Source organism: Melopsittacus undulatus, chromosome 10 (genome assembly GCF_012275295.1).
Source record: "Melopsittacus undulatus isolate bMelUnd1 chromosome 10, bMelUnd1.mat.Z, whole genome shotgun sequence".
Taxonomy (NCBI): Eukaryota; Metazoa; Chordata; class Aves; order Psittaciformes; family Psittaculidae; genus Melopsittacus; species Melopsittacus undulatus.
In genome coordinates, this window is record NC_047536.1 from 29,107,881 (window position 1) to 29,126,360 (window position 18,480).

The window sequence follows — 18,480 nt, forward strand, 5'->3', positions numbered from 1 at the left end:
AATTCCTTTAACAGAAGCTTCTTTTAAATAGCTTTAGAAACAGCATCAAACTGATTCCTTCACTTTTGCTTTTCCACAGAAAGGAAACACAAGAAATATATAGCTAATATTTAGCTGTTCATTTCATGAAGCTGGCTATATCCGAATGCCCTCAAAAAAGCTTCGTTCTTTGGTTCAGTTCCCTTTTTCCTCCTCTTGCCCTACCCCCAAAGAAAAAAAAGCAACTTAAATAAGACAAATTACAGATATTAATAGGGTGTACTTATCAAAACCTTTGGCCTCATAAGTTGGCTGTGTTTCAAGCTGTATATCCCCTTAAGGGCCATACTATTTTTAGCTAATTTTGAGAAGACAGCATCAAAGCACTCAGATGATGAGTGGAAATGAGATTGCAAACCCAAAAACTTAAGCAATACATACCGTGGAGGATAAGTACCACCTCTCATAGTATAGTTGTAAGTGGATCTCATCCCCGTGTAAGGATCAATGGGTTTGTACATAGGTTTCTTTCCCAGTTTCATGCAAAGTGCATTTAACTCCACTGTGGGGGTTACGCTGTCTAAATAAAAAGGAATATAGAGTTGTACAGCTGTCACAGGAACTGAAACAATCTAAACTCTTGTGTGTCTCAAAGCAGTGAAAAATCAGCTCAAGTTTTGCCACATGGAGTATCATAAATTAATGAATGCTGAATAGAAATGCTAATGAACACAAAGCAAAAAAGTCTATTTGATGCATAGTAAATTAGCAGACTGGTATTAGTTGTGATAAATCCCGATACAGAAAAGTGAATTTGCTGGAGGCTTTTTTATTTGTTTTGTTTTAAAGTTGTGAAGCTACCAATTAATTTGGTTTTAGAGGGTATCTAACAACGTGGTCTGCAGAACAGAAACTTCTTTCCCCCAGAATACATTTAAATTAAATTAACAGACGTGCTACATACCTTCTGTGTCTGTTGTTTACTGAGAATGAACAAATGTTTCTCTTTGTACTTTATGACCTAAGAAGGGGGTTTATGACTCTTCACTTTTAAATTGCAACTGGCCTACTCAAAAGGAAGGTATATTGCCACCGAAGGCTATAAACATTTCTCTCAATGCAGATATCATGTGGATGAAGAATTGACTCCCTGGCTATTCTCATTTGAGAAAGAACAGTCATGTAAATGGTTCTTTTTTTTTATCACAGGCCTCACTGGATCAAAAATGCATGTGTCCTCAGGTATAACAGTGCTTTGTTGCAGGGCAGTTGCCAAAAGCAAATGAAATTATGGAACAGTTTCACAGACAAAATCAGTGATTGCTGACTTCTAAGATTTTTACTGTTGACTGCATAAAGTGTTTCTAAAGAAAAAATTCAGGTAATATCAGAACACAACACAAACCTTTAACCTAAAGGTTTGAACCTTTGCTGAACATACTAATGCTACTCCAATAGCTTTGAATTCAAGTCACTATGAGTAAATCCGAAGCAATCTCATGTACAGCTGAGATGTGAAGCTAGTTCATACTGAATTTTACATTTTAAATATATCTTGAAAGCAATCTCAGTAAACTAAGAAGCTCCCTAAACACAGCAACTACAATTTCAATGCTCTTATACAAATCAACATCTATGCCTCTTTAAGGAAGTACAAATGAAGCAAATTCCAAAGTTCTGATCTGATCCCTCAACACAAATTTAAGAGGTTGGGTTGGTTGGTTTGTTTGTATTGGGTTTGTTTGCTTGTTTTGTTGGTTTTTTTTTTTAATGAAACATTTCCAAAGAAATCTTGACTGTCAAGCTCTTAAATGACCATATGAGAATCACCAAACACATTCTTCTGCCTGTGCAAAAGATTATTCCTTGCTGTGACCAAATCTGTCATGTGTGGTCAGTTGGTTTCTTTGTACTTAGGGCTTAGGGTTTTTTAAGATGAGGATAAACATCTTTTCCAGGGTTTCACCAAGTGTTACAATACAAAACAGTAAGCTAAGCAGTGGGTCCTTCAAGCCTGAATAACTTGATGGAAAACCCCTATGACTTTCATTTGTTAATATGATTATTTTTATCATGTTGCCTAAAACTACCAAAGATTAAATCAGGAAAACCTGATGACTGCCATTGTTAAATATGCAGAATGGCTGGGTTTATGCATCCTTAAGCAACTTCTATATACATACCAAAACCAGAAAGGTTTATTCTGTGCACTTTCTTTCAAATCAGTTTGTTGTGGCACATACCTGGATTCTTGCCTTCACTCCGAGATGGACGAGCCGTAGGCTTAGGGAATTTTGTTCCTTCCAAAGCTTTGGCAGCTGCCGCATGTTGCGCTTTTTTAATACTAGTTCCTTCAGCTTCCCAGTGCTGGTCCCCAAGGGTCAGCTGCACTGTAAACACCTCAGAAATAGAAAACATGAGGTTTATTATGAACTGCTTTGGAATTTGCATAACTTAATAGACCCTCTTACACAAAACAATGAGTCTTTTAGTGATGCAAAAGTTAATACAGTAATCAAAGCTCTCCTCAACTACTATGTCATCTCCAGACTTTAAGCACCTTAAACAAGGATAGGATTTTCCTGATTCTAAGAATTTCACAATAGTTGTAGCTCGCAACCATCCTGCATGAGATCATACAGGCTAAGAAACAAAAGACACTGTGTGTGTAGAGGTAACAGCTACGTGAGCAGCTGGCATGCCAACATTACTCTGAACAGCAGCCTTGAAATTCAGACTTTTGTATTCCACATAACTCAATTTTTGCATTAATAATGTGTTTTGGGTTTGGTTTTTTTTTTCCACTGTATTTTCCAGGAGTTTGGAAAAAGGTAACTTCCCATTGCAGCATAAAACCTCCTACATGCCCACAGGTGAGCACAAGCCTGTTTGATTACCAAGCAAAGCTCTGTGGCACTTTGTAAGTATGGGGGGTAAGGAAGAATATCTATTGCCCTAAATTTTCACAAATTAGTCAGACAACAGCAAGCCAAGGTCTCCTTGGTAATTAAATGAAGCTTCATTTCAACCAGAATGAAAACACAAGTGAACAGCTGCTCTGAATGTCATTCCAGTACTTTTTCTAAATGCAAACCTTGTCTCCTTTGCACATAGACACTGACATTACACATTTTAGTTCTTAATATTATTAAACTCCAAGTTATTGGAATCTAACATACAACAAACACTGTTCCAGGTAACATCTTAAAGAGACAATGTCAGATTAGACAAACACATCCCAGGCTGATTTTCCTCGTATGCCTGGACCTCACCTCTCATACAACAGAGCTCTTCAGTATGGATTTAAAAAGTTAGTAATGCTAAAACTCACTTCCCTCAGTTTTCTTTAAACTAACACAAACTGCTTGTGTATTTGCTGTATTCCTGACAGACTCTCTACGTAAGAACAGAACACCAGAGGAATTGTATATAACCAAGATTTTTACACACTGTAAAAGATACACCATGATATGGAATGAACAGCATATGCTGATCTACCCTTGGCATTCTTGGAAGAACTAAAGATTATTTTGCTAAAGTAACTGTTCCAGAACAGGTGAATGTTCTTGAACATTCTGTTCAATCATCCTGTACTTCAGGCAGTAAAGAATATATACTAAGATCCTTGTTTCCTGAGTATTGGGCAATTAGGATAGAAAGGTTCATTTTATTTGCAATTTTTTCATTTAAAACAGAGCAACAGCAAAGCAACATTCACTTATGATGTGCACAAGAGAGAACAGCTCTTAAATACTGAAAGTTAATCCAGAAATATCAACAAATACAGATTTGTACCTTGCCAACTACATAGACAAATGTATGTAGTAAGCACAATTCCTTACACAGCCTTTTTCCTAAAGAAACATAAATGCCTTAGAACTTCCTGCCTTTCACAGGATAATTTGGACTAATGAACTATTCTAATTTTTAAAGATTGGTGGGATTAATATCAAACCATTAAAATGCACCACAGGAATAACACAGAAAATTTACATAACAGGCAAGATGTAGAACAAAAGCTAAACATCACACTAGAAAATTACTGTAAAACATCATCCATATTTAATATATTGTTTTTTTTAGTAAAGAGTGCAAAGGACAAACCTGGCTTTATTAAATGAAAGCCAGGCATCTCATAATGGACCTAGCATAAATAACTCTTCAAAAAAGCTAAGTGGCAGCTTTAAGTAACAGGTAAATTCAACCTCTGTGTACTTTGAGAAACAAACTTTTAGTACACACCTACCAGCTTCACACTTCCCTACCATCAATACTGTGGTGAGCTTCCCATTCCTCTTTATTATTCTGTACTAGCTTGCACCAAAAACCTATACTTCCCTTCTCCACTTATGAAACTGAAAGAGTACAAACAACAGCAATAAGAAACTTCTGTGACTACTTACCTTAGAATGAGCTGGACCTTGCTCACTCAAAAGCTTATACTCAGGTTGAATCTTGTTGAAACGGGCTAACTCATTCACAAGACACATTGGGGTTTTCTCTTTGGGGTTTGCCATGTTTGAAGGAGCTGAAAGATCACATAAAATGAGATGAATGAACAGGTTGCTATGAATTCTACTGCACTTTTTAAATAATAATAATAATAATAAAATCTCATTGGCTTAAAATTTAGTTGTCTGCAACACAGCCCTTCTCAGAAAAGATCTGCTGGAACAGACAGCTTTGCTGTTAGGCAATCTGGGAGCAATCTACTGAACTCTGGGATTTCCAAGCAAATCATGTGCCTGAAAGACAGCATCTTTAAATGTAATGTTTCAATGCAAGCCAGAAGTCTGAGGTTAGAAGACTCCCGCATTTAGCTTGTATCTTTTGTAGAAGATTTCAAGAAGCAAATCTTCTAAGTATTCTTTGAGTAATTTCAGAAAGTACACTGATTTATTTCTTCCTTCTGTTTTCCCCTATCATTTATTTTTTATTTATTACCTTTTACTTGCTGTTAGATTTTATTAGCACAATATATTTATCACTACATTGGTCATAAAAGACCTAAAGATAATAGAACTAAACAAACTGTTTCAAAAACCACTTTTTTTTTTACATTTAAAACAAGCCACTTGTAGAAAAGCTGGATAGAAATGTTTAAAAATTCAGTTTTACAATGTTAAATATTATTTACTATTACAAACATTTCAGCTGATTATTAGTACTTCATGGAAGAGTATGCTTCTATCTGTCTCAAACAGACTTCATTCAATAGGGAGAAAGCATTCCAAGCTACTGCATTTGGATAAATATTAAAGTATTTGTAGATGCAGGACCTTAGGAATATATCATGGCAAACTATGAACACTAAGAATACTGAAACTTAGTTAGCAGACACTCAATCTTACCTGCAGCTGCATTGGTGGATGTAACTGATGCAGAGGGTAAAGCAGAGTTTTGGATAGGTCTACCTGCATTTTCAGAGGGCAAAGAACTAGTAGTAGAAGGAATACTCAAAGGCTGTGAAAGAGATGGGGTTTTATTCAATATTTGGTTCCCTGCAAGGGCAGCAGAAGGATTCTGAATTTGAACTTGAGACATGTTCACTTCCAACCAGAGCAAATTACTGTAGGGAAACAGCTTTGAATGCAGGCAAACTCAGTGTGATGGAGCCAAATTGCTGACCTAAAATGCAAACATGAAGAAAAAAAAATTATACTAAATATTCAGCATTTTCTAACTAACTATCAATCTATTGAAATTATTTCTCCATCAGCAAAAAGGGGCAGAAGTGTTCAATCAAGCATCCACTTTCATTTTGTATGCAGTAAGTCATGCATCCAGTTTTAATAGCATATTCAATCTATACACCCTATCATCTAAGTTTCACATTTCTTTCATTTATTAAAATAGTACAGAAGCTTTGTTTATGCTTGTTCATTTAAAAAAACTACCCATCTGTTTTCCCTATCATTGAATCCACTTACAATACAAATCCAGGTACTTAAACTGATAGCCACAGCTTATATACTAAACAAGAACAACTTTCATGAACGGATTACATTTTAGGCAAGCTACTATTTGAAGTTAAAGATTTTGATTTGGAAGGACAAGCAGTAAATGAAGTCTTTACAAAACAACTATTTGGAGCACGAACCCTTTATTATAATCGTGTACTTTTTACCCCCAGGATGACCCAGAAGAATGCCCACCCATTTTTGTGGGGAGCACAAGTGGTATCCAGCAGAAAATGCTGAAGTAGCTATGACTGGGAAAAGCGAAGACGCAAGAGTTCCTAAATTTTATAAGCTACATGTGAGCTTGAAGGTTACATCTATTTAAGTCAGAACATGTCTCAGTAACAGTTCAAGCATCAATTTAGATTTGTTTGGCCTTGCAACACCACAAGCATTAGAACTGCTCATAGGCATCTATGTTCATTTAAGGAAAAACACCTCCAAGCGATGAACTTGCACCAGTCAATGTGAAGTACCGGGATAGGTCCTTCCTCCACCAACAAATTAGTGTTGGATTTCTCTTCCACATGGATGCAACAGTATCTTCATGCTCACACAGTTATACCTAAATATACACTAACAGGTTGCTGTTTTGAAGGCTGCCAGAGCTCAGCTGCCCATATCCACTTACGATCATGTATCCATTTATTTATTAAAAATAAATTTTACAGCCAAGTAAGCACATTTCACACACAAACACACCCCCTCGTGCACACACACACACTGGTCACTGACAGGTTTTACTGGGGCTGCAAACAAAGGTTTGCTCTCTCATAATTTATAGATCAAAAGGAGAAATCACTGCTCCAGATACCACCACGGAGCTATTAGTAGCAACACAACTCCACTAGTGCGCTGTAAGCTTCAAATTCTGAACCTGTGAATGGACTTCCAAATGTAAGAGGAGCAGCAATGAGTCAGAGGGAAGTTTTTAGCTAGTTAGTGACAAAACAAGCCTAAGAGGAGAACCTAGGCTAATACATTCATGGATATGAAGATTAATACATTTATGTGCTAAGAAGAAAGAAGCTAGAGGGAAACAACAGATACACCAAGAGATCTACCATCTAGAATATTTTTACTTTGAAAAAACCATCATAAACACGTCAGGCTTATCTTACTACTGGTTGGGTAACTGTGCTAGAGCACAAAATCAGTTCAGATCTCATTAGTTCAGAAGACCTATATGTAGATTATACTCAGAACAAATCCTGTATTTGACTACTAAATTTGCAGAAATTACATGTTGGGTGCATGGTAACTGTGAAAACGGTATTAGGGAGTCAGTCTAAAGGAACTCCAAGAAGTGGTGAGACAAAGATGAGAAGGATGTAGAATAAGACTCCAGGGTAATAATTTTATAATCACCAAGTTTCATTCCCAGGAGCATCACTAGAAATGCTGAAATATTTCAAACATAATACAACAATAATAATTGCCTGGAAAAGACTATAAAGTCATCCCGTGCAATAAAAAAAGCTAATTCCCCTTTCCTGCTGAACTGCAATGCCCTTCACAGTAACTGAAGTTAAACAGTTTCTAACCCAAACGTTTTGAGAAGATGACACCAGAAGTTTTCATTTTGAAGTCAGTAACTTCAGGATCTTTCAGATCAGCTTGAAATTCTTTTCTGAAGAATCTGCGAGCCAGAACTCTGCTGTTAAAGCAAGGCATTATCCTTCATTTACTTCATTTACTTGCCATCACCTGGTTTAACAGAACATGGAATTTCTGCTCCACTATGAATACATTAAAATGGTTTTCTAGTCACACAATGCAGAGAACAGTATACCAATCCCTGGTAAATTTTCTCCCCCAAGAAGGGAAGTCCCTGACAAGCATATTATTAGTTCACTGTCCATATTTACGGCAGAGCACTATGGAACCTCACAGCAGTACAGCTCAGACCTCTCTGTACCCTGCTTTCTCTCCATCAAGAGTTACAGCCATCAGTGTTCAGCCTGGAAAAGCTTTTCTTTAAACACCTCTGGTTAGAATAATATTCAGGACAGACAAGTCAGCTATTAGTCACAAAAATCTGTGCAGACCTGAGGTCACATCCTAGTGCTTGAAATGATAAGGTTTTGGAAATTGATCCCATTTCAAACAGACTTCAGCAGTGCACATTAGACAACCAGACCAAAAAACACTGCTACAGAAATGTCCATAGCTCATAACCTGCTTATTCTCAACACGGAAACCAATCGCCCACTTCTTCAGCAGTCTGGTTGCTTGGTCACATCTAAAGAGACAAGGAAGGACCTAGGAAAGTGTTTGAAGTACACCTCACTGGAATCCACTATGTGCCCTCCCTAGCCCTCCATCAGACTGAAGAGTTCAGCCCTCATGCACCTTCTGGGAATCCAAAAGACTTTCAGCCTCACAAGGAACCATGTATGAAGAGTTTAAGCTCAGCTCACTGTACGCATCTGTAAGACAGTAACAATCCCACCCATGTTTCTTTGCAGAATGCTTTGCAATTATAAATATAACCATGATTTCATAACCAAAATTGCTGTATTTGTAATGTGGCCTCTGGAGCCATGAATTTATCAAGGAAGAGAAGATGTACTCAAGATCTTGGGAGTGCTCCTTTCCATGACTGTTTCTGAAAGTGAAGGAAAGATAAGTTGCAATGCCTAACCCAAAGGGAATTGTAGGGAACTGGTAAGCTACATCTTTACTTGAAATATTAATCTGAAGCCTGTAGAACACATTGCTGTCCAGGTTTTATCCCCAAGACATTCAAGCAGCTGAGAACTTGGCCATGCATAGCTGAAGAGAAAGTTATTGTCAGGGAAAGAGCCGAAGTGCAACGAAAATGAAACTTTCCCAATGAAGGTATCATTTTTAACCTAAGCAAATATAATGCTTGTTTCTTCATAAACTGTTGTATCATTTCTACATAAGTTGCTGCTACATCATCATTATGTTTCTCTCTCCTTCACCAATCTCACGTTTTTACATTCATATCAAAAGTTGAATCTACATCCTGCAAGTCGTCAGCAATTCAGAACTACTTCAGAGTTCGTTAGACTAAATTCAGGAGGCACCAAAACAGAGTAGGCATTAAAAGCATCTCGTGAATTGCTGAGATTCTACTTTACAAATTTCTGACTATTTTACACATTACACAGTAACTTACAAGATTATACCTTGCAAGTTTATATGCACAAATATATATTTGCTTTTCCAAACATTCAGCTCATACTTTAACAAGCATCTTCAAAGACCAGGCTGACAAAACAAACAGGAATGATGTTTGTATTTTTTCAGCTACCTGTGAAGTGTATGGCACTGTAGTTGACTCGTGTGAAGTATTTCACTAGGACACAAGAACAGTCCATCATTGCACATTTAATTATAGGTCATTTAGGGATTCTATTTTGGGTTTACAGTGCTTTTCTAAAGTAATATGCCTTCTACCCTATAACAGACTTACAAAGTCCTAGCTATCCAAGAAAAAAGGACCATAATCTAGAAAGCTGAAACTATCAACTTCTAAAGGCTGTTCCAGTGGATGCAGAAACAGAGATGCCAGAACTTCAGATATTTTTCCATGTAATTGGGGTTAGTTAATTCAAATTTAACAAGACAAACAATAGTACAGGTAAGTGACCCCTATACGACACACAAAGAATGGTTGGGACTTAAAACCACTCACAAACACCGAAAGACAGATGAACAAACAAATGTTCTACTCACAGTGTCTTTGCCAGCAACTAATCACATAACCTGCTCCTTTCCCACCCTTCCACACTTACTTTTTGCTAACTCAGCTGTTAATACTTTAAATTTTATTGAGACAGTTGCACTAGAGCATTATCCTCATGATGGTAATGACTACATCAAACAACTCAATGACCTATGGCCGGTAACAACCTCAGAGATGGATTTTCAGACGACAGAGCACTGTTCCCCACTCCAGTTTTTAGATTTCTATTTTCTTCTGGCACAGCACTGCCTGGAACATTCCCAGAAATGTTGAATACATTAAAATGCAAAGTTCGGAAGTCATTAAGGTAACCAAAAGCAAGCAAAGAAATGCACGGAGATGTGAACATTGCCTCTGTCCACTCAGCCAAAAGTAAAATCTTCCTGCGTAAAAGCAAGAATCTAGCATTGTCAGATCAAGTTCTCTTGGGGCTTCTTTGTGTTATAGTTCTCAAAGGTGCTGCAGATAGAAGCCAGAGGATCAAACTAAAACCAGACACTTCCTGTGGACAGTCATGTTTTACCACAACTTGTGGTTTATTTAATATGATGCAAATAAAAGGTAAGAAACTTTAATGTTTTAAGTAAGTTTCCTGTACCTTTAGGAGATCCAGAGAGTGCAGATTTGGATTTAGTTCTGAATAGGATATTTATGATGTAGAATGCCTAAAAGGAAAAACAGAGAGTTAGCGTTTTGCTTCCTAAAACTACAAAAAAAGATCTTCTGTATCAATGTCTTATCACTACATGCAGCTTGCCTCATCCATTTGGATGACAAGAATTTGTCTGACCATTAAACTCTCACTGACAGACCGCTCAAAGAAACTGGTTTTTCCAAGCAGAAATTCCAACCTGATCTAAGAGTCATCTTTCCTTGCTTTTTCCCCTCAAACCCAAGTAAGTTTTCTTACACAAGCAGTGGAATCTCACAACAGTGCTCTTTGCAGGACTGTAAGAGTCACTGGCCAGTTTCCTTTCTGTAGTAAGGCTTCCAGTTCCGCTGAAGTTAAACCTCTTCCTAACAGCCCTAGAGATCAGCAACTGAAATCAGACCCAGACCTTAATTCACACAGCCAAACCAAAAGCAAGCCACTAACCTGAGAAACTCTGGAAGCTATTAACTGCAAAAACCTGATACAAATCCTACCTTCTGGCTATGTTTCCAGTCTAATGATTTCACTCATAAACAGGCATATAAAAAGAAATCAACCTAGTTAAAACTGTTTTAGAATAAAGCTGTTTCAGTACTGAGTATGAAACCTGTCACTGCATGGACTGCTCTAAATGGAAATCAAAATATATTTTATTCTGCTTACAAATATAGCACAAAGTGTTTAATCCTTCTTTTCCATGGCCAAAGCCAACAGCGTGCAGATGCTAGCAACAACACTAGCAGCATCATGGGCAAGATCTTAGTCTTGATTAAGGTTAGAACACAGACAAAGAAGTACTTGAATTTACTTCAGACATTCCAAAATCCTACAATGAACCTTAGAGCTACAACCAGTTATCTTGGAAGAGTCCTGAAGAGCAGATGAGGACACAAAGCCTGAAAAAGGCAAACATTGTGCCTAATGGTTTAACAGGAGAGTGAAGAAGGAAGATGTGAGGATTACAGTCCTATCAGTTCAACTTTTCTCCTCCAAGTTCTTCTGGAGGCTTAATTAAACACCAGGAAAGTAAGGAAATGGATAATATTCCCAGGCAGACACAAACCCCAAGTTGTACAGACAATTGCGTGTTCTCCAGCCATCTCTGGAGGTTAAACCAGGCTCAAGAATGAGTCACTTGATCGCAGCAGGAACAAGTATAAGGTTCTGGGCAGGAGCTGTCTGCAGATCAAACACAGGACAGAAAAAGCACCAGCTGACACCAGCAGGGTGGGAGAAGAGCTACAACCAACATAACACCATTACCTAACACAAGCTCTTTTAGGAAAAGTCATCACCATACTGAGATGCAGAAATGGAAAACAACCTGAGAGATACCTGCAGAAGTCCTCCTACTCTGCACCCAGTGTTACCGAGCCCTCAGCAGGAGCACTGCATCCACACAAGTACCATGCGTCAAGACGGATGTGGACCCAGTTTGCAAAAACGAAGCAGGAAAAGCGCAAGACACTCAGCTTTAGAAAAACATAACAAGCAAGAGGCTGAAAAGTGCACCACGAAAATGCTTTCTGATAGTAATGGTTGCAATAAATGGTTGCAATAAACCATATTGTTTTGGGTGACAGAGGTGACTCCACTGTTGGCAAACTTTAAGTAATTGATAAATATCTATTTAGAAGGAGGCTGGCATACCTGGCCCTGCAGAGGGACGGACTGCTGCATTCCCTCCAGTCCCTCCCATCCCAGATTCCCATGGCTGTAAACACACTTTTGTTCACCTGACTGTAACAGCACGTTTCTGTCTTTGACCAGAAGAAGAGAATGGCCTTGTTGTTCAGCCAAAGGTCTGGTAAAAAGGGGATCTCACGTGGGTCCTACCACAGAATTGCTCTGAACCCTGATAAACCACTTGAAAATACAAAAGAGACTATATCCTCAAAGAGATATAACCTGGAGACATTCCAAAGCCACCTGGACGTGTTCCTGTGTAACCTGCTCTAGGTAGCCCTGCCTTGACAGGGGTTTTGAACTGGATGATCTCCAGAGGTCCCTTCCAACCCTGATGATTCTGTTATACAGGTTTTATTAATTATCAGGACCAGAATATGGAAAGGTTATAATAAGTCCTAATATTCCTTAGGAAACACAATTCGGAAGGATGGAAGTTATGACCTTTTCATTATGCTACTTGTTACAAACTTGCATTTAGAGCATTCTCTGCATTCATTCATGACTCACCTGCACCAAGCAGGGAGGGCTTTCTATGAAACAAGAACAGAATAGAATGGCAAACAGAACAGATACCAGATAAACCCATCAAGATTCAAATTACAAGGACTTCATAGCATCACCAACTAAAAATCATGCCATAAACAATATCCAAGAGAATGTTTTAGCTATAGGAAATGAGGTTTTAAATTCAGCATTGATTTCTTTCTGAAAAGTAGATTCTTCACAACGTAGTGCATCTGAACACTTACTGACCCTTCAGTCACAGAACCAGGAAGATGAATTGCTCCACATCAGCAACCTCTGTTCCCAAAGAAGGGAAGTTCATTTATCCCTGCTTCACAGAGGAAGAACTAGAACACAAACCCCAATCAGAGCAAAAGGATTTAGGTATCAGAGGTGGGAGCCAAGCAGAACTGATATACCTAAACAGACACTGGAATGCGCAACATTTACTCATTAATCCCTTTGTCACCTGTATTTTTACACTCCTGTAGCTGTATTGCCACTCAGTATCAACCAACCCTCATCTGAGCATCCCGATAGCACTTCTCTGCCATGCAGGAACAATCTGCTGAGCTGCTCTGACAGAGGCCAGCACCCCCAGCTCAAATCAGAATTTACAGCCATGGCAAAGACAGACCCTCTATTCAGCAGCAACAGTTTCACCTGTTGTCTGCAGGCTGGGGAATACTAGAGAGCATTCATCACCCACATAAAGGATTGGTTAGAGATTCCCTCTCCCCTCCCTTTTTAAAAGGGGTTTTAAATAATTCAAATGTGGTGGCTGAGCCTCTTTTGTCCCACGCTGACCATTTTGGAGCATGAAGAACAGATTTCCACAAATTTTAGGCAGCTTGTTGAGATGTTTCTTTCCTAATATACCTTCAAAGCCCCCATCAGTGGTAGCTTTGTGATACACAGCATTAAATTGTAAAGTGTTTGACTGCTGCAACAGTGTTTAAGAACATCATCAAACTATTTACACTTGGAAAGACTAAATAAATAGTCACTACCAACCCAGAGAAAAAGACTACAGATTTTACACATTTGAGGTTATTTACACATAAAGCATCAGCTGAATAATGCTTTCTTCCTAAAGAAATCTTTTTGTACAATATTTGGGCAAGACAAGGTACACCTCAAAGGCTACCATCTCTGCAGATACAGATGATCTTTTCAAGTCCTGGTAAGATGAATTTTGAAGGGTGGAAACACTAAATGTTAAGCAAATGAATTGGGGAGCTAAGACATGGATGATTAATACAAACTGGTGATGAAAAGCTAAAATTTGAAAGTAAAATCTGAAGGGAAAGAGGGAACTAAGAGATGCACACGCAAAACAGTTCCAAACATGATGCAAACTATGAAACCAGAAAGTGATAACCATGGATAAAGGCTTCAGTGCTTACTTCGAGCTGAATTACTACTGTGACAAAATGCTTCATGAGTTACACTTTTTTTTCCTGCTGTAAAACAGGTCACAAAGCCACAGCCACTGATCACAGCTACCAGGGCAATCAGTGCATGGATCAACTCTATTGTTGCAGCTACATCCTCAAGAACTCTTAATAAAATCATCAACCCCTTGGCAAGGGCTCTAGACAAAGCAATTCCATCTGGTTTGAAAGTTGCTATATCCACAGAACTAAGCTGCTGTTCTTCAGCAAGGTGTGGGAGGCAGATTTCAGTTTCGCTCTGACTGTGCAGTTAAATCACCCCAAATGTATTTCAACCTATGAGTACTTTATTTTTGCCACAAAGCACCTAATACTGATACCGAAAGGACGATGAGTGATAAATGTTATGGAGAATGTCAAACAAAGGAAAAGTGGCTGCTTACAATAATAATAAAAGAAGCATATCTGGCATGGATCCTTTAAAGCCAGTTTTGAAATGAAATTCTGATGCAACATCAGAAAATCAAAACCACAGTAAAACATCCAACCCGTTGGCCCTTTAAATTTCCACCTCTTTAAGCCTGACCATAGAGATTTGTCAGCTACAGGAGATGATCGGCAGATAAACCAGAGATCGCTTCACTGCCTCACAGCTACGGCATTAAAGCTCAAGTTTGATGGTCAGGAGTGTTAAGGAAAAATACATTTTGGGCCGTTTGAGCACGGGAACAGAGCACACTTGCATGGTCTGGCTGGAAGGCTTTAGAAATCTACTATTCCGAAAGCAGACAAAGGACTTCATTCAGATATTTTATTGCACTGCTATATATACACCTAGCCTTCATTTACATTCCAAATGATGCTCCTCCCAGGTTTGCCTTAAACCGATGAATACATCAGAGAACTGGCTGTAGTATCACCTACACGGATAACCCGACCACACCAATCCCTCTGTCACCTCCAGGACAGGCAGAAACAGTGGAAAGATTTAAAAGGAACTTGTTGCTGTTCCATCTCCTGAGAAACTCGTGTTGTGCTCAAGAAATAGTGACAAGTGAGCCCTGTGCAGCAATGGCTGCCGAACCCAGTGGGCACAACAAGGAGAAAGTGGGATGATGCCGGTGTTCAGAAAGCGAGCTAAGGCTGCTAAAGCCGGCTGTCTCAGTGTCTGCACTGTCAGCTGTGCAGGGTGGGGGTGTCTCCTGCTGCTGTCACCTCACCTACACCTCTCATCGGAACAGTCAAACAGCTCCGTCGCGGGAGTTTTGTTACCAAAATCATGTGCCCCGAGACTCCGCAGCCCGGGACTTGTCACCCGCGCCGGGCAGCCTGGAGAAGCAGGGCGGCTGCAGCCACCTTCTCACGGGGTTCAGAGCGCCTGACCCAGCTCTGCGCGCACCAACCCCTGCTCCTGCGGGGCCGGAGCCGCCACTGTCACCCTCCGAGCTGAAACGGGCACACCGGGCAGAGCAGGACTGCCGGCATCACCTGCCCGGGCCACCGGGTACACCCCTGCCCCGTCCCACAGCGCCCGGGGGACCCAGCCCCGCAGCCGGCACCCCCCTCGCCAGGGCCGGCCCTGCCACCTGCCGCCCCCTCCACTCGCCCCAGGGGCCGGGGCCGCCGCGGCCGCTCGGACTCGGATGGCGGGCGGGGACCCGCGCTGCCCCCACCAGCGGCCCCATCGCGGCTCAGCGGGGCCGGCCCCGCTCCCCCGGCGCTCCCCCCGGCCGGGCCCCGCCGTGCGGAGGGGACAGGGCCGGGGGCTGCCCCGCCACCCCCCCCAGGAGATGGGCAAAGCCCCGGGCGGGGCGGGAGGGGCGCGGAGGGGCAGCTCTGCCGCCGCGGGGGCTGCCCCCTCCCCACAGCCCCGCCGGCTCAGCTCGGCTCGGCCCCCGCTAGGCCCCGCCGCCGCCGCCACCCCCCGCCCCGGCGCCGGGGGGGGAGCCCGGGCCGCCTCCCCCCTCACCTGGCTGCCTGGGCTGCGGCTCCCGGGCCGGCGGGTGGTGCGGGCCAGCGGGCGGCTCAGTCCATGGGCCGGGTCCCGGGGGGGGGCCGGGGGCGACCGCGGCAGCGGAGGGAGGCGGCGGGCACAGGGCAAACACTAAAGAGAATGAGCGGGGCCAGCTCCGGCCGGGGAGGAAGTGACGGCACCGCGGCGAGGAGGCTGGGCAGGCGAATAGCCAATCGAGCGCGGCCGAGCCCGCGCGGGCACCGCCCTCCTTGCGCTCTCAGCCAATGGGCGCGGGGGCCGGCCGGCAAGCACCGCCTCCCTCGCGGCGACTACAGGTCCCGGCGTACCTGCGAGAGAACCGCAGCCCAGCAGGGGGCGGGGGGACTACAGCTCCCGGCGTGCCCCGCGCGGCGCCGGCCTGCCCGGCAAGATGGAGGCGCTGGGACGTGGGGCCCGTCCGCTGCACGGAGCCGGGACCCGGGGTTCCTCCGCCGGCCCTGCCGGGAGCGGAGCCCGGTTCGGGGCAAGCGGAGGCCGCTGGGGCCGCGGTGCGAGGCGCGGAGCCGCTCCCTGCGTCTCGGCTGGGCTCGGGGAAAGCAGAGGCGCATTCCGGTGGCAGCGCTGCCTTCGTGGGAAAGGTCTGAGGCGAAGGGAACGCAGGCCGGGGCCCCGGCAGCGGGATAGGCAGAGGGGAAAGGCACAGGAGCGCTCCGGTTCAAGGCCGTGGGAAGCCGTTTCCAGATGAGTTAACGGCGAACGGCGGCAGGGAGTGGGGTATTTAATGAGTGCTCCACTTCAAGCTTTGCCTTTCAGTCTAAAGCGTGTACGGGAAAGGTAACGCCGGTTGCTTGGACCCTGGGCACAGCTTTAGTTTACCCCCCCCTCCATCTATCCCCCGTTTCCCAAAGGCCCCCAACAAAGTGCCACATCAACCATGGAATTGTTCCTGCAGGACTCGAAATCGGTGCCTGGAGTGAATCCATGTACATCGGTGGAGTCAAAGACAAGATACAGATGTGTAGTTTACATAAGGAAAGCAAAAGTTCCAGCATGTAGTTCCTAATAATGGTAGACTTGTACAAAATGAGCCTTTAAATGCTGTTACATTGCTTCCGACACCACAGCTCGAGAGAAAACTGAGAACAGGAGCGTGCAGCTGCCCTGTTCACCTCTGCCACAGTGGGAAGCTTCCCTTTGTGGGTCACTGTAACAATGGGAATGCCCTACAAGACTTAAATAAAGGGCATCATTAATTGTTTTAAGGTTAAAAAGCATTAAGTGTATTAAAGACGACACCTTCCTGTATGGTTCCTCAAAGCAATACAACTGCTTTACTGGAAAGAAGCAGACCAAAATCACAGTGCATCAGAAAAAGATACTGTGAGAACGTTTTGGTTTAGAAATACTTTATCTTTCTTAATAGGTAAAAATACATTTGAAGTCACAAGGGTGCATTTAAACCCTATGGCATCATTAAACTGCACGTCAGCAATTTCTGGCATTGTTCAGCAAAACAAAGTGGCCTTCAGCCCACATTTACTGACCCGACACATGGAACTTAATTCTACAGAAAACACAAAAGCCTCCAGTCGGTGCAGAGAATCACAGACAAGGTTTCAGCAAACCGAATCAGAAAGAAAACCCAATACACCTAAAGCTCCATATCCACTTCTGTACTTAACACTGATATGGATTCCAAAGATACCATAAAGAAAATACATCATACACTTAAAATCAATTGACAATAGAGCATTTAGAAGACATTCTCCAGTATATAAGTATATAGATATATAACCCATATCACATTTAAACACCTATTCATATGTTCGCGTGGTCTGTTGCATAACAATATGTGCTGTTTGATGCTTTAACTATTCCAAGCCAGCAACAGTTATATTTCAGGAGGAAATGCAACTTCAACTGTTGTGTAATGGTTCTTATAACAGCTTCATGTTGTCTGTAACAGAAACAACATTGGTGCAGGTTTTATGCTGAAAGTTCAATGGAGACAGGGAAGTACAAAGCTCACTTTCATGTTCCCAGATTGAGTTACATTAAAACTTTGAGTTTATGTTCTCTGGAACTTCTGGGTTAGTGTAAAATCCACAGGATTGGGATAAAAAAAGCATCTGCAGCCAGATTACAAAGTTGAACATAGTTCAAACAGACACATACGGAATTCAGAAGTCCAAGGAACACCTGGCATAGAACCTCAAATACCCGCATTTGTCCTTTCATTTGAAGGATATTTGCTCCTCTATTACGTGTATGATTATTAGGTATTCAAAACTGTCACAAAGGCTCTTCCACTCTATGCAGCAGCTTAAACAAGGACAGAGACTTATTTCTAGCTAATAATTAGTAAAATATTTGGGACTTCCATTGTCTTTTATGCAGCAGTCTGCAATTACACTGTTTTCAGCTGTTCATGTAGCAATCTGCTCTTTGTTATTAATATATTTTCTTTGTTAAATACTCATTTCAAAATACCCCTATATCAGGCACAAAACCAGTGAATTTCTCTTCACAGCTTTTGAAAATAACAACTTTTTACTAGGAAGCTAAATGTAAGAACTAGCTGTGCTAAACCCCCATTATTCTGCTTTTCTGACACATTACTCACGTGTAACAAA

At 41.8% G+C, this 18,480-nt stretch overlaps 1 protein-coding gene across 8 annotated transcripts in view; it reads right to left on the bottom strand.

Annotated features, from left to right (window-relative positions):
• Positions 1-16,002, bottom strand: part of STAU1 (staufen double-stranded RNA binding protein 1) — a 31,746-nt gene extending 15,744 nt beyond the window's left edge. For 5 of the 8 annotated variants that reach the window (XM_034066691.1, XM_034066697.1, XM_034066696.1 and 2 more), the window contains exons 1-6: positions 15,863-16,002; positions 10,253-10,319; positions 5,331-5,607; positions 4,383-4,507; positions 2,223-2,379; positions 421-559 (exon numbers count right to left, since the gene is read on the bottom strand). In XM_034066691.1, coding sequence (XP_033922582.1) covers positions 421-559; positions 2,223-2,379; positions 4,383-4,507; positions 5,331-5,523 — 614 coding nt within the window. In that variant the 5' untranslated portion in view covers positions 5,524-5,607; positions 10,253-10,319; positions 15,863-16,002. The remainder of the gene's footprint in view (positions 1-420; positions 560-2,222; positions 2,380-4,382; positions 4,508-5,330; positions 5,608-10,252; positions 10,320-15,862) is intronic. The other 3 variants (XM_034066695.1, XM_034066694.1, XM_034066692.1) reach the window with 2 other exon arrangements.
• Between the last annotated feature and the right edge of the window lie 2,478 nt (positions 16,003-18,480).